Source organism: Gadus morhua, chromosome 3 (genome assembly GCF_902167405.1).
Source record: "Gadus morhua chromosome 3, gadMor3.0, whole genome shotgun sequence".
Classification (NCBI taxonomy): Eukaryota; Metazoa; Chordata; class Actinopteri; order Gadiformes; family Gadidae; genus Gadus; species Gadus morhua.
Genome location: NC_044050.1, coordinates 18531651 through 18546650, shown reverse-complemented (window position 1 = coordinate 18546650; position 15000 = coordinate 18531651). Strand labels below are relative to the sequence as shown.

At 45.9% G+C, this 15000-nt stretch overlaps 1 protein-coding gene across 2 annotated transcripts in view; it reads right to left on the bottom strand.

The window, feature by feature from the left end:
• The window catches only part of tll1 (tolloid-like 1), a 43891-nt gene that overhangs the window by 21340 nt on the left and 7551 nt on the right, over positions 1-15000 (bottom strand). For both annotated transcript variants that reach the window (XM_030352762.1, XM_030352761.1), the window contains exons 3-9: positions 7900-8022; positions 7190-7270; positions 5913-6086; positions 5559-5676; positions 1500-1678; positions 843-948; positions 285-409 (exon numbers count right to left, since the gene is read on the bottom strand). In XM_030352762.1, the coding sequence (XP_030208622.1) occupies positions 285-409; positions 843-948; positions 1500-1678; positions 5559-5676; positions 5913-6086; positions 7190-7270; positions 7900-8022 (906 nt within the window). The remainder of the gene's footprint in view (positions 1-284; positions 410-842; positions 949-1499; positions 1679-5558; positions 5677-5912; positions 6087-7189; positions 7271-7899; positions 8023-15000) is intronic.

Below are 15000 nucleotides of genomic sequence, written 5' to 3'. Positions count from 1 at the left end.
ACTCTCACACTCACTCATACACACATACACACATACACACAAACACACACACACACACACACACACACACACACACACACACACACACACACACACACGTACACACACTCTTTCATACACACACACACACACACACACACACACACACACACACACACACACACACACACACACACACACACACACACACACACACACACACACACACACACACACACACACACACACACACACACACAGGGACAAGCATGGGAGCCGTGTCCTGATAGGAAGTGGGTCAGTACCTGGACATCTATACAGCTTCCTTGCCTGGGCAATGTCTCCTTTGCTCAGCCTGGTGCGCTGGCCAATGGCAGGCCGGATCCCGTTGTCGTCCCTAGACGGGAGGATGGTGTCCAAGAACATCCCCCTGCAGAGATGAAGGGAGGAGGAGCCCGTGAAGAGGTGCATAGGTAACCCCACACATCCACATCCCCATTACCCCAAATACACACAGTTAAACATAGCCATACAGAGACCGACCTACACACTTCCATACATAAAGGGGTACATACATCATTTCATAGGGGAGGAAAAACGATGAAATATGTTGTGATTAAGGAAACACTATATCCAAAACAACTAAAGCAAAACTTGAACAAGGAGCAGGCAGGGGTCAGGGAGTCCTCTACCCTAGCCTTAAGTGTTAGTGTGTGTGTGTGTGTGTGTGTGTGTGTGTGTGTGTGCGTGCGTGCGTGCGTGCGTGCGTGCGTGCGTGCGTGCGTGCGTGCGTGCGTGCGTGCGCGTGTGCTTGTGCGTGCGTGCGTGCGTGCGTGCGTGCGTGTGTGTGTGTGTGTGCGTACCGTGAGAAGGTGTTCCGGGCGTAATGCATGATGCTGTCAAAGTCGTAAGCCTCTCCCAGAGAGTTCACCTCCCCCGGCTCCATCTTCAGGAAGTTGTATTCCTGACCTGGAAGAGGATGACATTCAAATATGAACACACATTTAGCTAATGACAACCACATTACCACCAATTCACATACATTCATATTGTTATTATTTGTATGCAAGGCAATTCCCAAGCTTAGGTATCCGATACTAAACTAAATAAATATTCTAAGTAAAGACTCTAGATACCATTGGGGAAAAACAGCAATCGTTTTGGAGCCAACAAGTGTTGAAGTGGCAATGCATTTCTGGGGGGTTTGAGTGTGTGGGGAGAAGAATGGGTGGGGTGACTTAACAGCCATTAAAAAACTCATTCCCACTCTGACAGTGCCGAGCAACAGTGTGAAAGGTACACGAGTGCACTGGCTCTGCAACAATAATAATACATTGTATTTGTAGAACGATTAGCTGGATACTTTACAATGGTAAAAGTCAAGATAGCATCATGAAAGTCATTGCAAAAATATTAAGCATATGATTACATGAAGTCACATGAATGCACATTACCATAATCCATTAATAAAGCAAACATTATTAATAATATGCATATGCATAATATGTCTGGGATCCCACCAGGTTGGATGTTGTCCCGGATGATGGTCACATGATCGTCGCGATCGGGTCTTGTGTGCTCGTGCCAGAAGCCGATCACATGACCTAGTTCATGCACCACGATGCCAAACTTGTCACAGTTCTTCCCTATGGATATGGCCTGGGGCCCGTTGCCACGGCGACCCACATAGGAACAACACCTGAGGGAAAGACATACACACGCAATGTGCATAAGAGAAAGGAAATCTAGCGGCCAATGCTATTCAACGTACACATGAAGTGTATTGCATTGGTTTCTTTACACTCACACAAACACACACAAACACATAGATACAAGCAATTACACACACACACACATACACAAACACACACATACATACAAGCAAGCAAACACACACACACACACACACGCAGAAACACATACATACACACACATACAAGCAAACAAGCACACAAACACACACACACACAAACACACACACACATACACACACACACACACAAATACACGCACACATACACACAAACACACACACACCGACACACACACCGACACACACACACACACAAAGCACACACATACACACACACAAGCACACAAACACACACACACACAAACACACACACACATACACACACACACACACACACACACACACAAATACACGCACACATACACACAAACACACACACACCGACACACACACACACACACAAAGCACACACATACACACACACAGCGACTGATGTTTCCAGGATTTCCTGCCTGTTACTACATCCAGTCCACCAGCAGCATGAAGCCGTATTCACACACACACACACACACACAGACACACACATTAATACCCACGCACACACAAATCGCTCTGATAAACCTGCAGTTTCAGAGGCTTTGAGTTAGTAAATTACTCAACAAAGGCACACAAGCATACAAGCAGGCAAGACTTCATACACAGACACACACACACACACACACACACACACACACACACACACACACACACACACACACACACACACACACACACACACACATACATACACCACTGATACACACCACAAATACACACGTTGCCTTTTGGGCAGCCTGAGACGTCGGTGCCAGGCAGCAAATGTGATTAAAGATAACCAAGAAGCTGAGTGGCTGAGTGTGGAGAAAGGATTAGGAGTCACTCGAGCTAATGTGCACCTTCTCAGCCTCTTCTAACTCTGACAGAGAACTTGATAAAGAGCAATTGAAAGATACGTCAAACAGGCCATTGACTAATAAATGCAAACAATCTTTCTCACTCTCAAAAGTATGACAACTAATTGTATCTTCTTCTACCCTCGTTTTCTCACTCACATGTTCTCACTCATTCAATCTCTCTCTCTCTCTCTCTCTCTCTCTTTCTCTCTCTCTCTGTCTATCTGCCCATTTCTCTCTCTGTCTCTCTCCCCCTCGCTCGCTATCTCTCTCTTTCTCTGTCACTATGTCTCCCTCCCCCTTTCTTGCTTTGTTCCTATCTCTCTTTCCCTCTCTCTCCCTATCTCTTGCTCTGTCCCTACCTCTACCAGTTTCTCCTCTCTCTTGCACTGTCCCTTTTACTTCTCTCCCTCTCCCCCCCCCCCCTCTCTCCTTCTCTCTCTCTCTCTCTCTCTCTCTCTCTCTCTCTCTCCCTCTCTCTCTCTCTCTCTCTCTCTCTCTCTCTCTCTCTCTCTCTCTTCTCACATCCCCCCCTCTCTCTCTCGCTCTCTCTCCCCCTCTCTCTCTCTCTCTCTCTCTCTCTCTCTCTCTCTCTCTCTCCCTCTCTCTCTCTCTCTCTCTCTCTCTCTCTCTCTCTCTCTCTCTCTCTCTCTCTCTCTCTCTCTCTCTCTCTCTCTCTCTCTCTCTCTCTCTCTCTCTCTATTCCACACACTTAGTCCCCTACTCTCTCCCCTCTCTCTTGCCCTCTCCCTTTCCCTTTCTGTCCCTTTCTCTCTACAACGCACACATGCACCTTCCTAGGCCTGGCAGCAGGGTATTTATAAATCAGATTACAGCGTTTAATCTCTGATCAAGTCAGCCAATCAGAATCCAGAGAGGTGCATCGGTCGTCGATCAAGAATCTGCAGATCTGCCTGCACACATCTTCTTTGGTGTGTTTTATACATGAACCTAAATGGGTGTGTTACACGTCAGCAGTGCACAGTCAGAGAGAATTTAAGAAAAATACCCACAATGTATGCCACAGTTCATGGCTAACAGTGCTGTTTAAATGTTGGTGAGATTAAAGGTTGTCGACTATAGTGGCATCTGCCGGACAAAAGCGGCAGAAATGGAGAATACTTTTCATAAGTATGTTTTAATTGTTGGTATAATCCTATGAAAATAAGAATCCTTGTGTTTTCGTCAGCTCAGACGGAGATCTTTATATCTACATAGGGAGAGTCTCCTCTTCCACGGAGTGCACCATATTGCACCGCCATGTTTCTGCAGTCGTCCAGAACTGATCAGCGACTCTAGGAGGGAACGCGTTCTAATTCAATAAAAATAGATCATGTTCCCGCTCAGAGTTTTTGGGTGGAGGGGAGTGTGTTATTCCCATGAGGACTGTGCGTTGAGAAACAAAACTAGGCTTTAACTCGGCCATGTACTAAACCTTGTACTGTGACCATGGTGACCTTAACAAAGACACAAGGTTATGATCGGTTGAACTGATTTACTCGCAGGCTAGAGCCATAAAAAAATAGAACATGGTGCGAATAAAATTAAAGGTGCTTTTTCGCAAAGTGGAAATTGCAATGTGGTGTACAGTCTCATTCAGAGCCATCATTCTAAGCGAAGACCAAATTGTCATTTGTACTGACTAATGAGCTAAACACAATTCATTAATCTACCAAGGAACCTTATCCCTTGACACTTGGCTACTTGTCCTTGGTAAGGGATGAAGGGGATTCATTCAGTCTGTTAGAATCTGCCACCACCCCGCTAGTGGCCACCTCAATTCTACACACTCCACCTTTAACTCTGATAATCTTTCATGCCTTGTTGGCGGCGGCCACGCCCACTGTCAGGACCAATCACACGGCTCCGTGGGGAAGCAGCTCAGTCAAAAAGGTGCGTGTGTGTGTGTTTGCTTGTATACCTGTGTGTGTGTATGTGTAAGTGTTTGCGTGTGTGTGTATGTGTGTGTTTGCTTGCTTGTATTTGTGTGTGTGTGCTTGCTTGTATGTATGTGTGTGTTTGAGGAAAAAAAGTACTGATTTCAACGTGTTCTGCAACCTTACACTGACTGACTGTCCGCCGCTGAGGTTCAGCTACTGTAAAAACACACTCTGACCCCCGCGTGCGGACGCTTCTGCCGAACAATGCGTGTCTTCTGACTGTAAAATAAATAAATAAACAGTCCCCACATGCACATGTGTGCGTGGACGGTCCGGCCCGGAGCGCAGAGGCCAGGGAGATGGGGAAGCAGAAGCAGGACAGGAAGGAAAGCACAGCCATTGTTGAGTGACCGTGTCGTCTCTCACTGTGACCAGGGTCACTAGCGCGCCTTCTGCTCACACACACACGGACACGCACTCGTATAGCCACGCACACACATATATAGAGACAGACGTAGGCACACATACACAGACACGCACACAGATATATGGCACGCACACACATAGACACACACACATAGACACACACACACATAGTCACACATACATAGAAAGACAATAAAGAGAAACATACACACACACATAGACAAACAAACATAGATAGAGCCAAACACATATAAACAAATATATACACACGCACATACACACACACACACACACACGCACACACACACACACACACACACACACACACACACACACACACACACACACAAATAGACACACACACACACATGCACACACACACACACACACAAAAACATAAATAAATACAGAAATAAGTACACCAAGATACATGTACACATTTGTGCGAACAAACACACAAACACACACACACCCACACACACATGCACACACAAGTTCATTAACACAGCCGTAAAGATACACAATAAAGCACACAAGGAACACAAAACACACCTTATAAACACACACACACACACACACAGGCCTCACCCGCAGGGTCGGTAGGTGAACACTATGTAGCTCTCCTCGTCTGTCTTCTCAATGAACGTTACACACGTCTGCTTCTCCCAGTGACGCATGGCCTGTTTAAACATGGCCCTCTGACTACCTGGAACACACACACACACACACACACACACACACACACACACACACACACACAAACACACACACACACACACACGCCCAGACCCAACAAGCGCACATACACACACAAGCCAACACTTAACATGATGTGCTCTCATGAGAGGGTGAATGTGGGTTGAATTTGCATAATGTGCTCATGTATCATCAGGAGAGGGCTGGGACGCGGGAGAGTTCACGTTCAAGTGAAGGGACTCTAACCTGTGAAGTTCCCTCCGATGACATAGGGGATGACCCCCCCGGGCCAGATCCTCTCAGCCCGGGACGTGGCTGCGCGGGGGAAGCGGCCCTTCAGAGCGCTGGCGGGCTTCTCCCCCTTCCCACCGGGGGGGCCGGACCCCGGAGAGGCCCTGCTGAGGTTGCTAGGGAGAGAGTCTGGAGGGACAGGAAGGATGGACCGGACAGGAAGGAGGAGGGACAGGAAGGATGGACCGGACAGGAGGTAGGAGGGACAGGAAGGATGGACCGGACAGGAAGGAGGAGGGACAGGAAGGATGGACCGGACAGGAAGGAGGAGGGACAGGAAGGATGGACCGGACAGGAAGGAGGAGGGACAGGAAGGATGGACCGGACAGGAGGTAGGAGGGACAGGGAGGATGGACCGGACAGGAAGGAGGAGGGACAGGAAGGATGGACCGGACAGGAGGTAGGAGGGACAGGAAGGATGGACCGGACAGGAAGGAGGAGGGACAGGAAGGATGGACCGGACAGGAGGTAGGAGGGACAGGAAGGATGGACCGGACAGGAAGGAGGAGGGACAGGAAGGATGGACCGGACAGGAAGGGGGAGGGACAGGAAGGATGGACCGGACAGGAAGGAGGAGGGACAGGAAGGATGGACCGGACAGGAGGTAGGAGGGACAGGAAGGATGGACCGGACAGGAAGGAGGAGGGACAGGAAGGATGGACAGGACAGGAGGGAGGAGGGACAGGAAGGATAGAAGGATGGAAGGAAGGAAGGAAAGGAAGAAGGAAAGAAAGAAAGAAAGAAAGAAAGAAAGAAAGAAAGAAAGAAAGAAAGAAAGAAAGAAAGAAAGAAAAGGCAAGAAATAAAGAAGAAGAAAATCAAAAACGGAAGAAGAAAAAGGAAGCAAAGGAAGAAAAAAGAACGGAGGAAAGACAGAATGAAAGATATAATTGTGCGTCAGTGGGGTATAAGTGACTTGTGTGTCTATGTATGTTAATAACCTAAATAAAAATGAGAATGACATTTAGATGTAATATTGTGATTCTCACTTCTCACAAGTAAAGATAGGTTTCTATTATTAGACATGAACAAGACCTTTAAGAGACCAGTACATTGTAAAATAACTTTACACAGAACAAATAATAGAGAGAAACCCACACCCTTGAAACTTCTGGCATCAGATTATTATTATATTGATGTTTATTACTTTAATATCTTTTTCTACAGATGAATAATAAATAAAGGTCTCGTTGGCGGCATATCAGAGAAAGGTCGGAGGTCACGGTCCTTACCAAAGCCAAACCTGCGTATCCTTTCCAACAGCAGATACAGAGAACTCCTCTTCTTGGCAATGTCCTGTTCCTCCTGGCCACCTAACACGGAGAGAGAGGACTCTGAGGTCTGAAGGCACAACTTCAGGCTTCGTGATATAATCGACTTGGAAACTCGTTATATGTTCAATGTTTAGAGAAATGCGAACTATTGCTGGTGAAATACGGGAAGTATGTCAATTGGGGTGTATTAAAGTGTCCCCTCTTTGTTATATTTTCAAAGATCAGCATTTGCAACCTAGCTTTTCAACTCCTCTAGGTTTTCCAAATGATATTCAATCTGAGGGGAGAATTTGGCAGAGAAAATGCTGAACACACAAGAGCACACACACACACGCGCGGACAGACGCACACACAGATGGATACACACAAATACGCAAACATACAGTGCACGCACACACACACACACTGGCATTACTATATCTCCCTGTAACACTAGGTTCGCTCGTTGTACCCCAGTGTGTATGTGTGTGTGTGTGTGTGTGTGTGTGTGTGTGTGTGTGTGTGTGTGTGTGTGTGTGTGTGTGTGTGTGTGTGTGTGTGTGTGTGTGTGTGTGTGTGTGTGTGTGTGTGTGTGTGTGTGTGTGTGGGGGTGTGTGTGTGTGTGTGGAGCAGTGACATAGCGCAGAGAGGGTTCACACGAGTTGAGGTGGCCGAGGCCGCCCGCTCACCGGTGGTGTGTCCCTGTCGGCCGTGCGTGTGCGTGTGCGGGCGCTCCGTCAGGTCTATGGTCCTGTCGATGTGGAACATGCGCAGGTCCTCCTCGTCGAGGGCGATGTCTCCCCAGAACACGGCTGGAGGGAGGAGGGGAACACAAAACGCCGTTACGTTCACCGCCCTCGTCATCATCATACATCGTCGTCCTCATCAGCGTCATTGTCACCTCATCATCGATGACCTCACCGTTGCGATTACATCATCGTCTTCCTAATCGACAACCATTGTCGTGACGTCATCGTCTCCCTTATCCTCCGCCCTCATCAACACATCATCAGCTTTGTTATCATCCCCATCATCCTCCTCCCTTTCTTCCACAATCATCATTACATCCTGTTCTCCACAGTGAACGGGACAGTGTGAGGTATGAACACACATCACTGTGGCCAGGGCAGCGCGTTGGAAGCGGATCAGTGGTTTGTTTGGGATTCCCGAGTTAATCTCTTCATCTTCTCTCCGTTGGGGTTCTTCCTGAACCGAGTCTCGCCCTGTTCCCTCTCCCCCTAACTCCTGACCTCTGACCAGCCACAGCCCAAAGCCCTCAACGTTAAAGTGTTAAGCCAAATCAGCCCTCTCTCCGCCGAACGGCACCCTGCTGAAGGCTAACAAAGACACACGGGGGAGTCTTGTTGTTCTGCTGATTAGTGGAGCCAGCTGGAGGAAATCATGGCTTTGCGTTGCCATTGTGGTGCTGCTTCGTACTATTGTTGCAATACAGCAAGACACCACAATGGCAACAGATGGCTTTCCCGTTATCTTATATCTTATCAGATATAGACAGGGAGCGCGTGTCTGTGTGTGTGTGCTATTAACTGCTTGATATCGTTTAGCCAGATGTGTTTAATTGAGCACGTTAGGTTACAGGTCAATTCAATTCAATTGAGTACAATTGCCTCATCAGAAAGTCTTTTCATGGTTGTATTGGAGAGGCGTGCTCGAAAGCACGTAACGTCTGAGATAAAGACACAGCTCAGTCAAAAGAGGTATGATTTATGAATATAATGTATTTTCCTCACGCTACCGAAAAAGGCCAACGCCAAAAAAATCCCTGCATTATTTGTCGGCCGTTTGTGTTATTAACGTACTGCATCACATCATGGCTGTCCCCATGCTCTGTTCCGAAGCTGCGCTCAACTGACTTCCCGTTGATTTAAGGACCGTTACACATTGAAAATGTTTTTTTTTTTAACGGTGCATTGAAAGGAGCCGACACAAGCCGTGGGGGACGAAGAGGGAGTCGGCGTGCGCTGCGTGCGTGCGGGACAGAGCAAGAGGCTGGGGTTTGGAACGCACAGCCACTACAGTGACAGGGAGGTTCGGCTCATTGATCGCAGGCAGCCGTAGGAATCCATACAGTCCAGAAATAGCCCAATGTCGAGGTGAGCCGAGAGGGCCGGGGGGGGGGGTGGGGGGGGGGGGGGGTCAGGGGTAGGAGGGGCAGATGCAAGAGTATCGATCCAGGAAGCCCCCCTTGAGACCTACATCATGCTGACCAGGGAACCTACTGTTTGCCCTTCAGAACAGGGCCACTGCAGCAAACGCACACACACACATGCACCTGCTCACGCACACACACACACACACACACACACACACACAAGCACACACACACACACACACACACAGACACACACACACACACACACACGTCGCAGCACTCTGCTGCCTCACACTGAATGCCTGGAACCAAACTGTCCAAGCATAGGGTGGAGACAGCAGGGTGCATCTCTAGTGCATCTTCTTATAGAAACACTTCATATACAATCTGTGCATGTATGAGTATTATTATACGAGATTAAGTGGGACCACTGAATTTATATGCTTGTTATGAAAACAATATTGAACTTGAATGTAGTGCGTTATTAAAAAGAGAGATTAAATTTGCCCTGGGTGAGGATTTGCTCAGAAAGCAATCATTGTGCGACAGGCTTGCCCCAAATTAACTTTTTGAGGAACGTGGACCAGCGGTTGGTGGACTGGTGGGGTTTGATATTTACACAAGCTGGCATCCGTTTAGAGGCACTGCATGAGGGACACCATACCTACACTTAAATGGGTATTACTTATTATATGAAAGTGCATAAAACCATTGAGGTAAATCTGGTGTTGTTATTTTCGAATATTCACCTGTGCTAAAGCTCAATGTTCATGACGATGCGTGAAGTGTGAAGTGTAGTGCAATACGGCAAGAAGATAATAGGGATTTTTTTGAGGTGTGGATGCTTTGTATAGGAAGAAGTTCAAGACAGAGTCATTGTGTCCGTCCTGAGAGAACTGTTTGGTGACGAGGTCATATGGAGTCCTACAGGTTTTACTGTAGGATACAAAAAGGCACACCATCGCGCGCGCACACACACACACACACACACACACACACACACACACACACACAGACACACACACACACACACACACACACACACACAAACACACACACACACACACACACACACACACACACACACACACACACACACAGAAACACAAAACAAACACAAACACAAACACACACACACACACAGACACACACACATAAACAACACATACCATACATACCATTTACACATCATAATCATATGTTTTTGAAGTCTCAAACACAGTTGATGATGCAGACAGACACCAAATTACACACCTCAAAAAGTCATCCCAGTGTTTACCTCAAAGAACCTCAAAGAACACACAAAATGCATGTGGACAAAAAAATCAAATGTATATAAACACAGTTCAAAGAGTTCAAAAGAACATGCATACTGTATTTGTATGTGTGTGTGTGTGTGTGTGTGTGTGTGTGTGTGTGTGTGTGTGTGTGTGTGTGTGTGTGTGTGCGCGTGTGTGTGTGTGTGTGCGTGCGTGCGTGTGTGTTTGTGTGTGTTTTTATGCCCAAACACACAAATATGTGTGCGTATGTGTGTGTGCGTGCATGCAGACCCGCGTGTGTGTGTGTGTGTGTTTCATATGCTATCAGTCATTCCAGCATTTATTTGTCAGACTCTGCCTTCTCAAATTTATTGCACATTAAAGGATTTCCAGTGAAGGAACTTTTGTTAGGTCTTAAGTCTACAAGCGTGCATGAGACAGCTGCCATACACAATACACTGCATCTATCTCCCATCTGGTATCTGTTGTCTCACCAACGCTCAGCCTCCGGGAAGCTAGTCATCATAGACTCTAGGTTGTATTTAAACACACATTTTTACACACAATAAAACACACACAAACACACACACACACAAAAACACAACATGCATGCCTGTCTACAGGCAGCCACACACACAAAAGACAAACTCATACATGCACATGCTTACTCTCCCACACATAAGCACACACACATACTGGGGGGGGACATACGGCGTCTGGCCTGCAGGGGCAGTGTTGGGGCATGTCGGGAGTATGGGCATGTGGGGAGCACACCGGATCGGCTTGGTGGATTGGGTCTGATTGTGGACACCTGCTCGCAATCAGACCAATCAGGGAGTGTGTATTTACGTGCCTGCTTTATCTTGTAGCACGGAGGGATCGGGAGCAGAGACAGAGGACTGGAGCCCCTGAACTACGTTATGAGAAAGTCTCCGGGAACGCTCCCTATGACCGCGGACCCGCGGTAGCGGTTTTATCATTTCTGGACTGTCATAGTTGAAGCAAATAAAAGATTTCCGTGTCATTCCAAGCAAACCATTCGCTCATTGAACCTGCTACACATACACACACAGAAACAGACAGACACAGACGTTAGGACAAACACACATATCAAATGTCTAAGAGATGCAACAACACATGCAAACACGCCTACGCACACATATTATGTCATATGATATGTGCACAGGCACACACAAACACACACAGCTGGAGCTCTCAGGTAACATTGGTGCCGCACTGCAATTTATTTCTAGCCAGTCATGGGTTTGTGTGTTGACCTGTTCATTATTCAACAAAAATGAACCCAGTATGAACTGCTATTTTTTTCATCCTTACCAGAGAACAGGAGTGAACAACACAGGTTTTTGATGGAAGGCAATGCTTTCCATCAAATATTATCAAACACACGCTTTTATATCAGCTATTATTGAAAAACATTAATACAAACATTCATTGTTTAAGTTCATGTGTTTACATGAAATTATAATTATTTATTCATGGCCAGATTGTTCTCTTCGATATATATTGAATAAATATATATTTGTGTATTAGAGTTCTTTACAAAATACAGAAGTGTGTGTGTGTGAGTGTGTGTTAGCTCGCTAGTCAACACTTGTCAAGTGCCTTTCATTGTTCCAACCACTCCACTTCATGCTATTACAAACTCCTGCTAATTACCTCCACTTCCCTGCCCTGTGCACAAACACACACATACATATACACACACATGCACACATGCACACACACACAGACACACACACACGCTCAAACACGCAAACACACACACACACATTCACACATTGCCTGGATGTTAGGTGACATTAAATGTCTCTTAATAATTAATCAATGCATGGCAGGTAGGGGGGGGGGGGGGTCCAGCAGTGCTGACTCATGGCCTCTCCCCTGACTCCGGAACGCCGACATTCCAAAACAAACAGTCCGTCCTTGGCGCGGTCGGAGGTGTTAGTGCTGAGGCGGGGGATCTTGAGGGAGACTTCGGAAGGACCCCTGCTCTATAGATCCTGTTTAATAGAACATGAGGGCGAGAGACACCCATGCTGTGATCTCTCCCTCTCTCTCTCTCTCTCCCTCGCTTACACGCGGAAAACATAGACAGCCTCACACATACAGTAGGAACACACAGGCACCGTCGTACGCATGCATTAACACACACTCTCTAGCTATTCCCCGTTTCCTTCCTCTGGAGGAAAAGCAGGAGGGGGTGTGAGTAGTGGTCATCGCTGGTTGTCACGACATGGTGGGCTTCGACTTTCTCGCTGACTTAGGTGCTCAGAGAACACACACACACACACACAGACACACACACATTCACACACATACATGTTCACATGTTCGAGCATCAACCCACACACACACCCACACAGATTCACATGCATACATGTTTGCATGTTCACTCACAAACACACACACACACATTCATGTTTACATGATCACTTACACACACACACACACACACACACACACACACACACACACACACACACACACACACACACACACACACACACACACACTCACACACAAACACACTCATTTATATGCACCAACACACATAACCACAGACGGAGACACAGAAAGGAATAGGGAAGGATTTATAAAGGTTCAGTCAAAACGTTCAGTTTACGATTATTGAGTTGGGATTTAGACACTGAGGCGGAATTTCTTCCCTACACCACATGACATCCACAAATGTGTTCTTTATTCAATTGAAATAATTTAATTTTAGCCTTCGTTTGGTGACGCAGAAAACCACCTAGGCTGTTAGCTGGATCATAAGACCATCTTTCCACATGACACCAACTCATATTATTCATATAGTCTCCATTTGTCGTCATGAAGGAGGATGACACTATGAAGGCCAAGAGGTCATCTCAATCCCTCTGACTCAGGGATTAACACTGAGGGTGTCTGTACACAGTCTATGTATCATCAGCATGAGAGTAAAGTAAATTAAAATCATTAAATCCCATCACTGCCCTAAAGGATAACTCTGTAATCACTTATTCCCATTGTTTTGGGTATGAGTGACTGATGTGGACGATATTTTTTAAATCAGTCCAATATTGAGCAAGGTTGCTTGAGCCATTGCAACCGCGAACAGGCTGCAATGGCTCCCCAATGGCTCCGCTATTGCCCCTTAGGGGAAATAGTTCCCCGTCAATGCACATCCTCTGAATCACACCCCAAATGTCCCTCCTTTTGTTTTTGCCACTGACAGGCTGAGATTGTTAGTAAGTTGTATAAATGTCTGACAACATTATGCAAAGGATCCCTACAGAGAAACACAACTTTTTTCTTTACCCTTTGCTTGATCCGGTCTGTTGGTTTTTGTGTCTAAACTAAATACTAAGCTAAATACTGGATACTTTTCGATAATTGTTTACCACCTTAAAGGCCGTGTTGCAGGGTTTATTTTCCAACGAATTTGTGCAATTTGCTTGATGGTAATAAAGTTTTAAACTGTTATATATTGTATTTAATGTTGACGGGTATCACAAAACGGAATGTAATACGAAAAGTAGGTACTATTTTAGCAGTTTGCTATTGATTCTCATTTCCCCCAGAATGCATTGCATGATGTCACGTTGGGGAGACACGGACCAAAGCCGCATTGAGACCCTTGAGAGTAGAGACTAGTAAGAGAGTGTTCAGCAGATTATACAGATACATAGATAAATACATCGATATTATATATAGTTAGTATATGCTACACATGAACCTCCTAAGATGGCGCAATTTGGTTTGCTCTCTCGGGATATTGGCCAATTTCCCATGATTTACATCTAAAATTCGATATTGTTTTCATCGCAAAATGTCTGCTAATAAAAACTAATAAATCCAGACAAAAAGTGTTATCTTGTTTGTTTTTGCAGTGTTCACGTGTAGTATAGGCTACTAAAACATTTAATTAACTAGCACCCTCGACCTTCGGTCTCTGGGGCTATTCCCCACTATTCACTTCGCCTTCGGTGAATAATTGGTAATTAATAGCCTAGATAGATAGATAGCCTAGTCAAGTCTTTATTAATACCAAACGACACAAATCGTCGGGAATTCATTTAGGTATTTTGGCTCACACAGTATAGCCTACACAAAATACATCACATTAAAACTAGACACATGGGTTGATAGATAGATAGATAGACAGATAGAAAGATAATTAAATATGTTCTATTATTTGCCTTGCGAAACCAGCCAGTCCTGTGCACGCATGCAAATTAGCCATGTGCGCCTAACCCAATAAAGTAATGTTGAGAAGTCATGCTAAAAACGGATAGCAAGCGAAAGCTAAACCAAAATCTATCTATCATGTACTTTGAGTCCATTCTAACTTATGGTAAGAGGCTAGTCTTTAAATATTTGCAGTGACTGAATGTTGATGATAAAACTGATTGTTT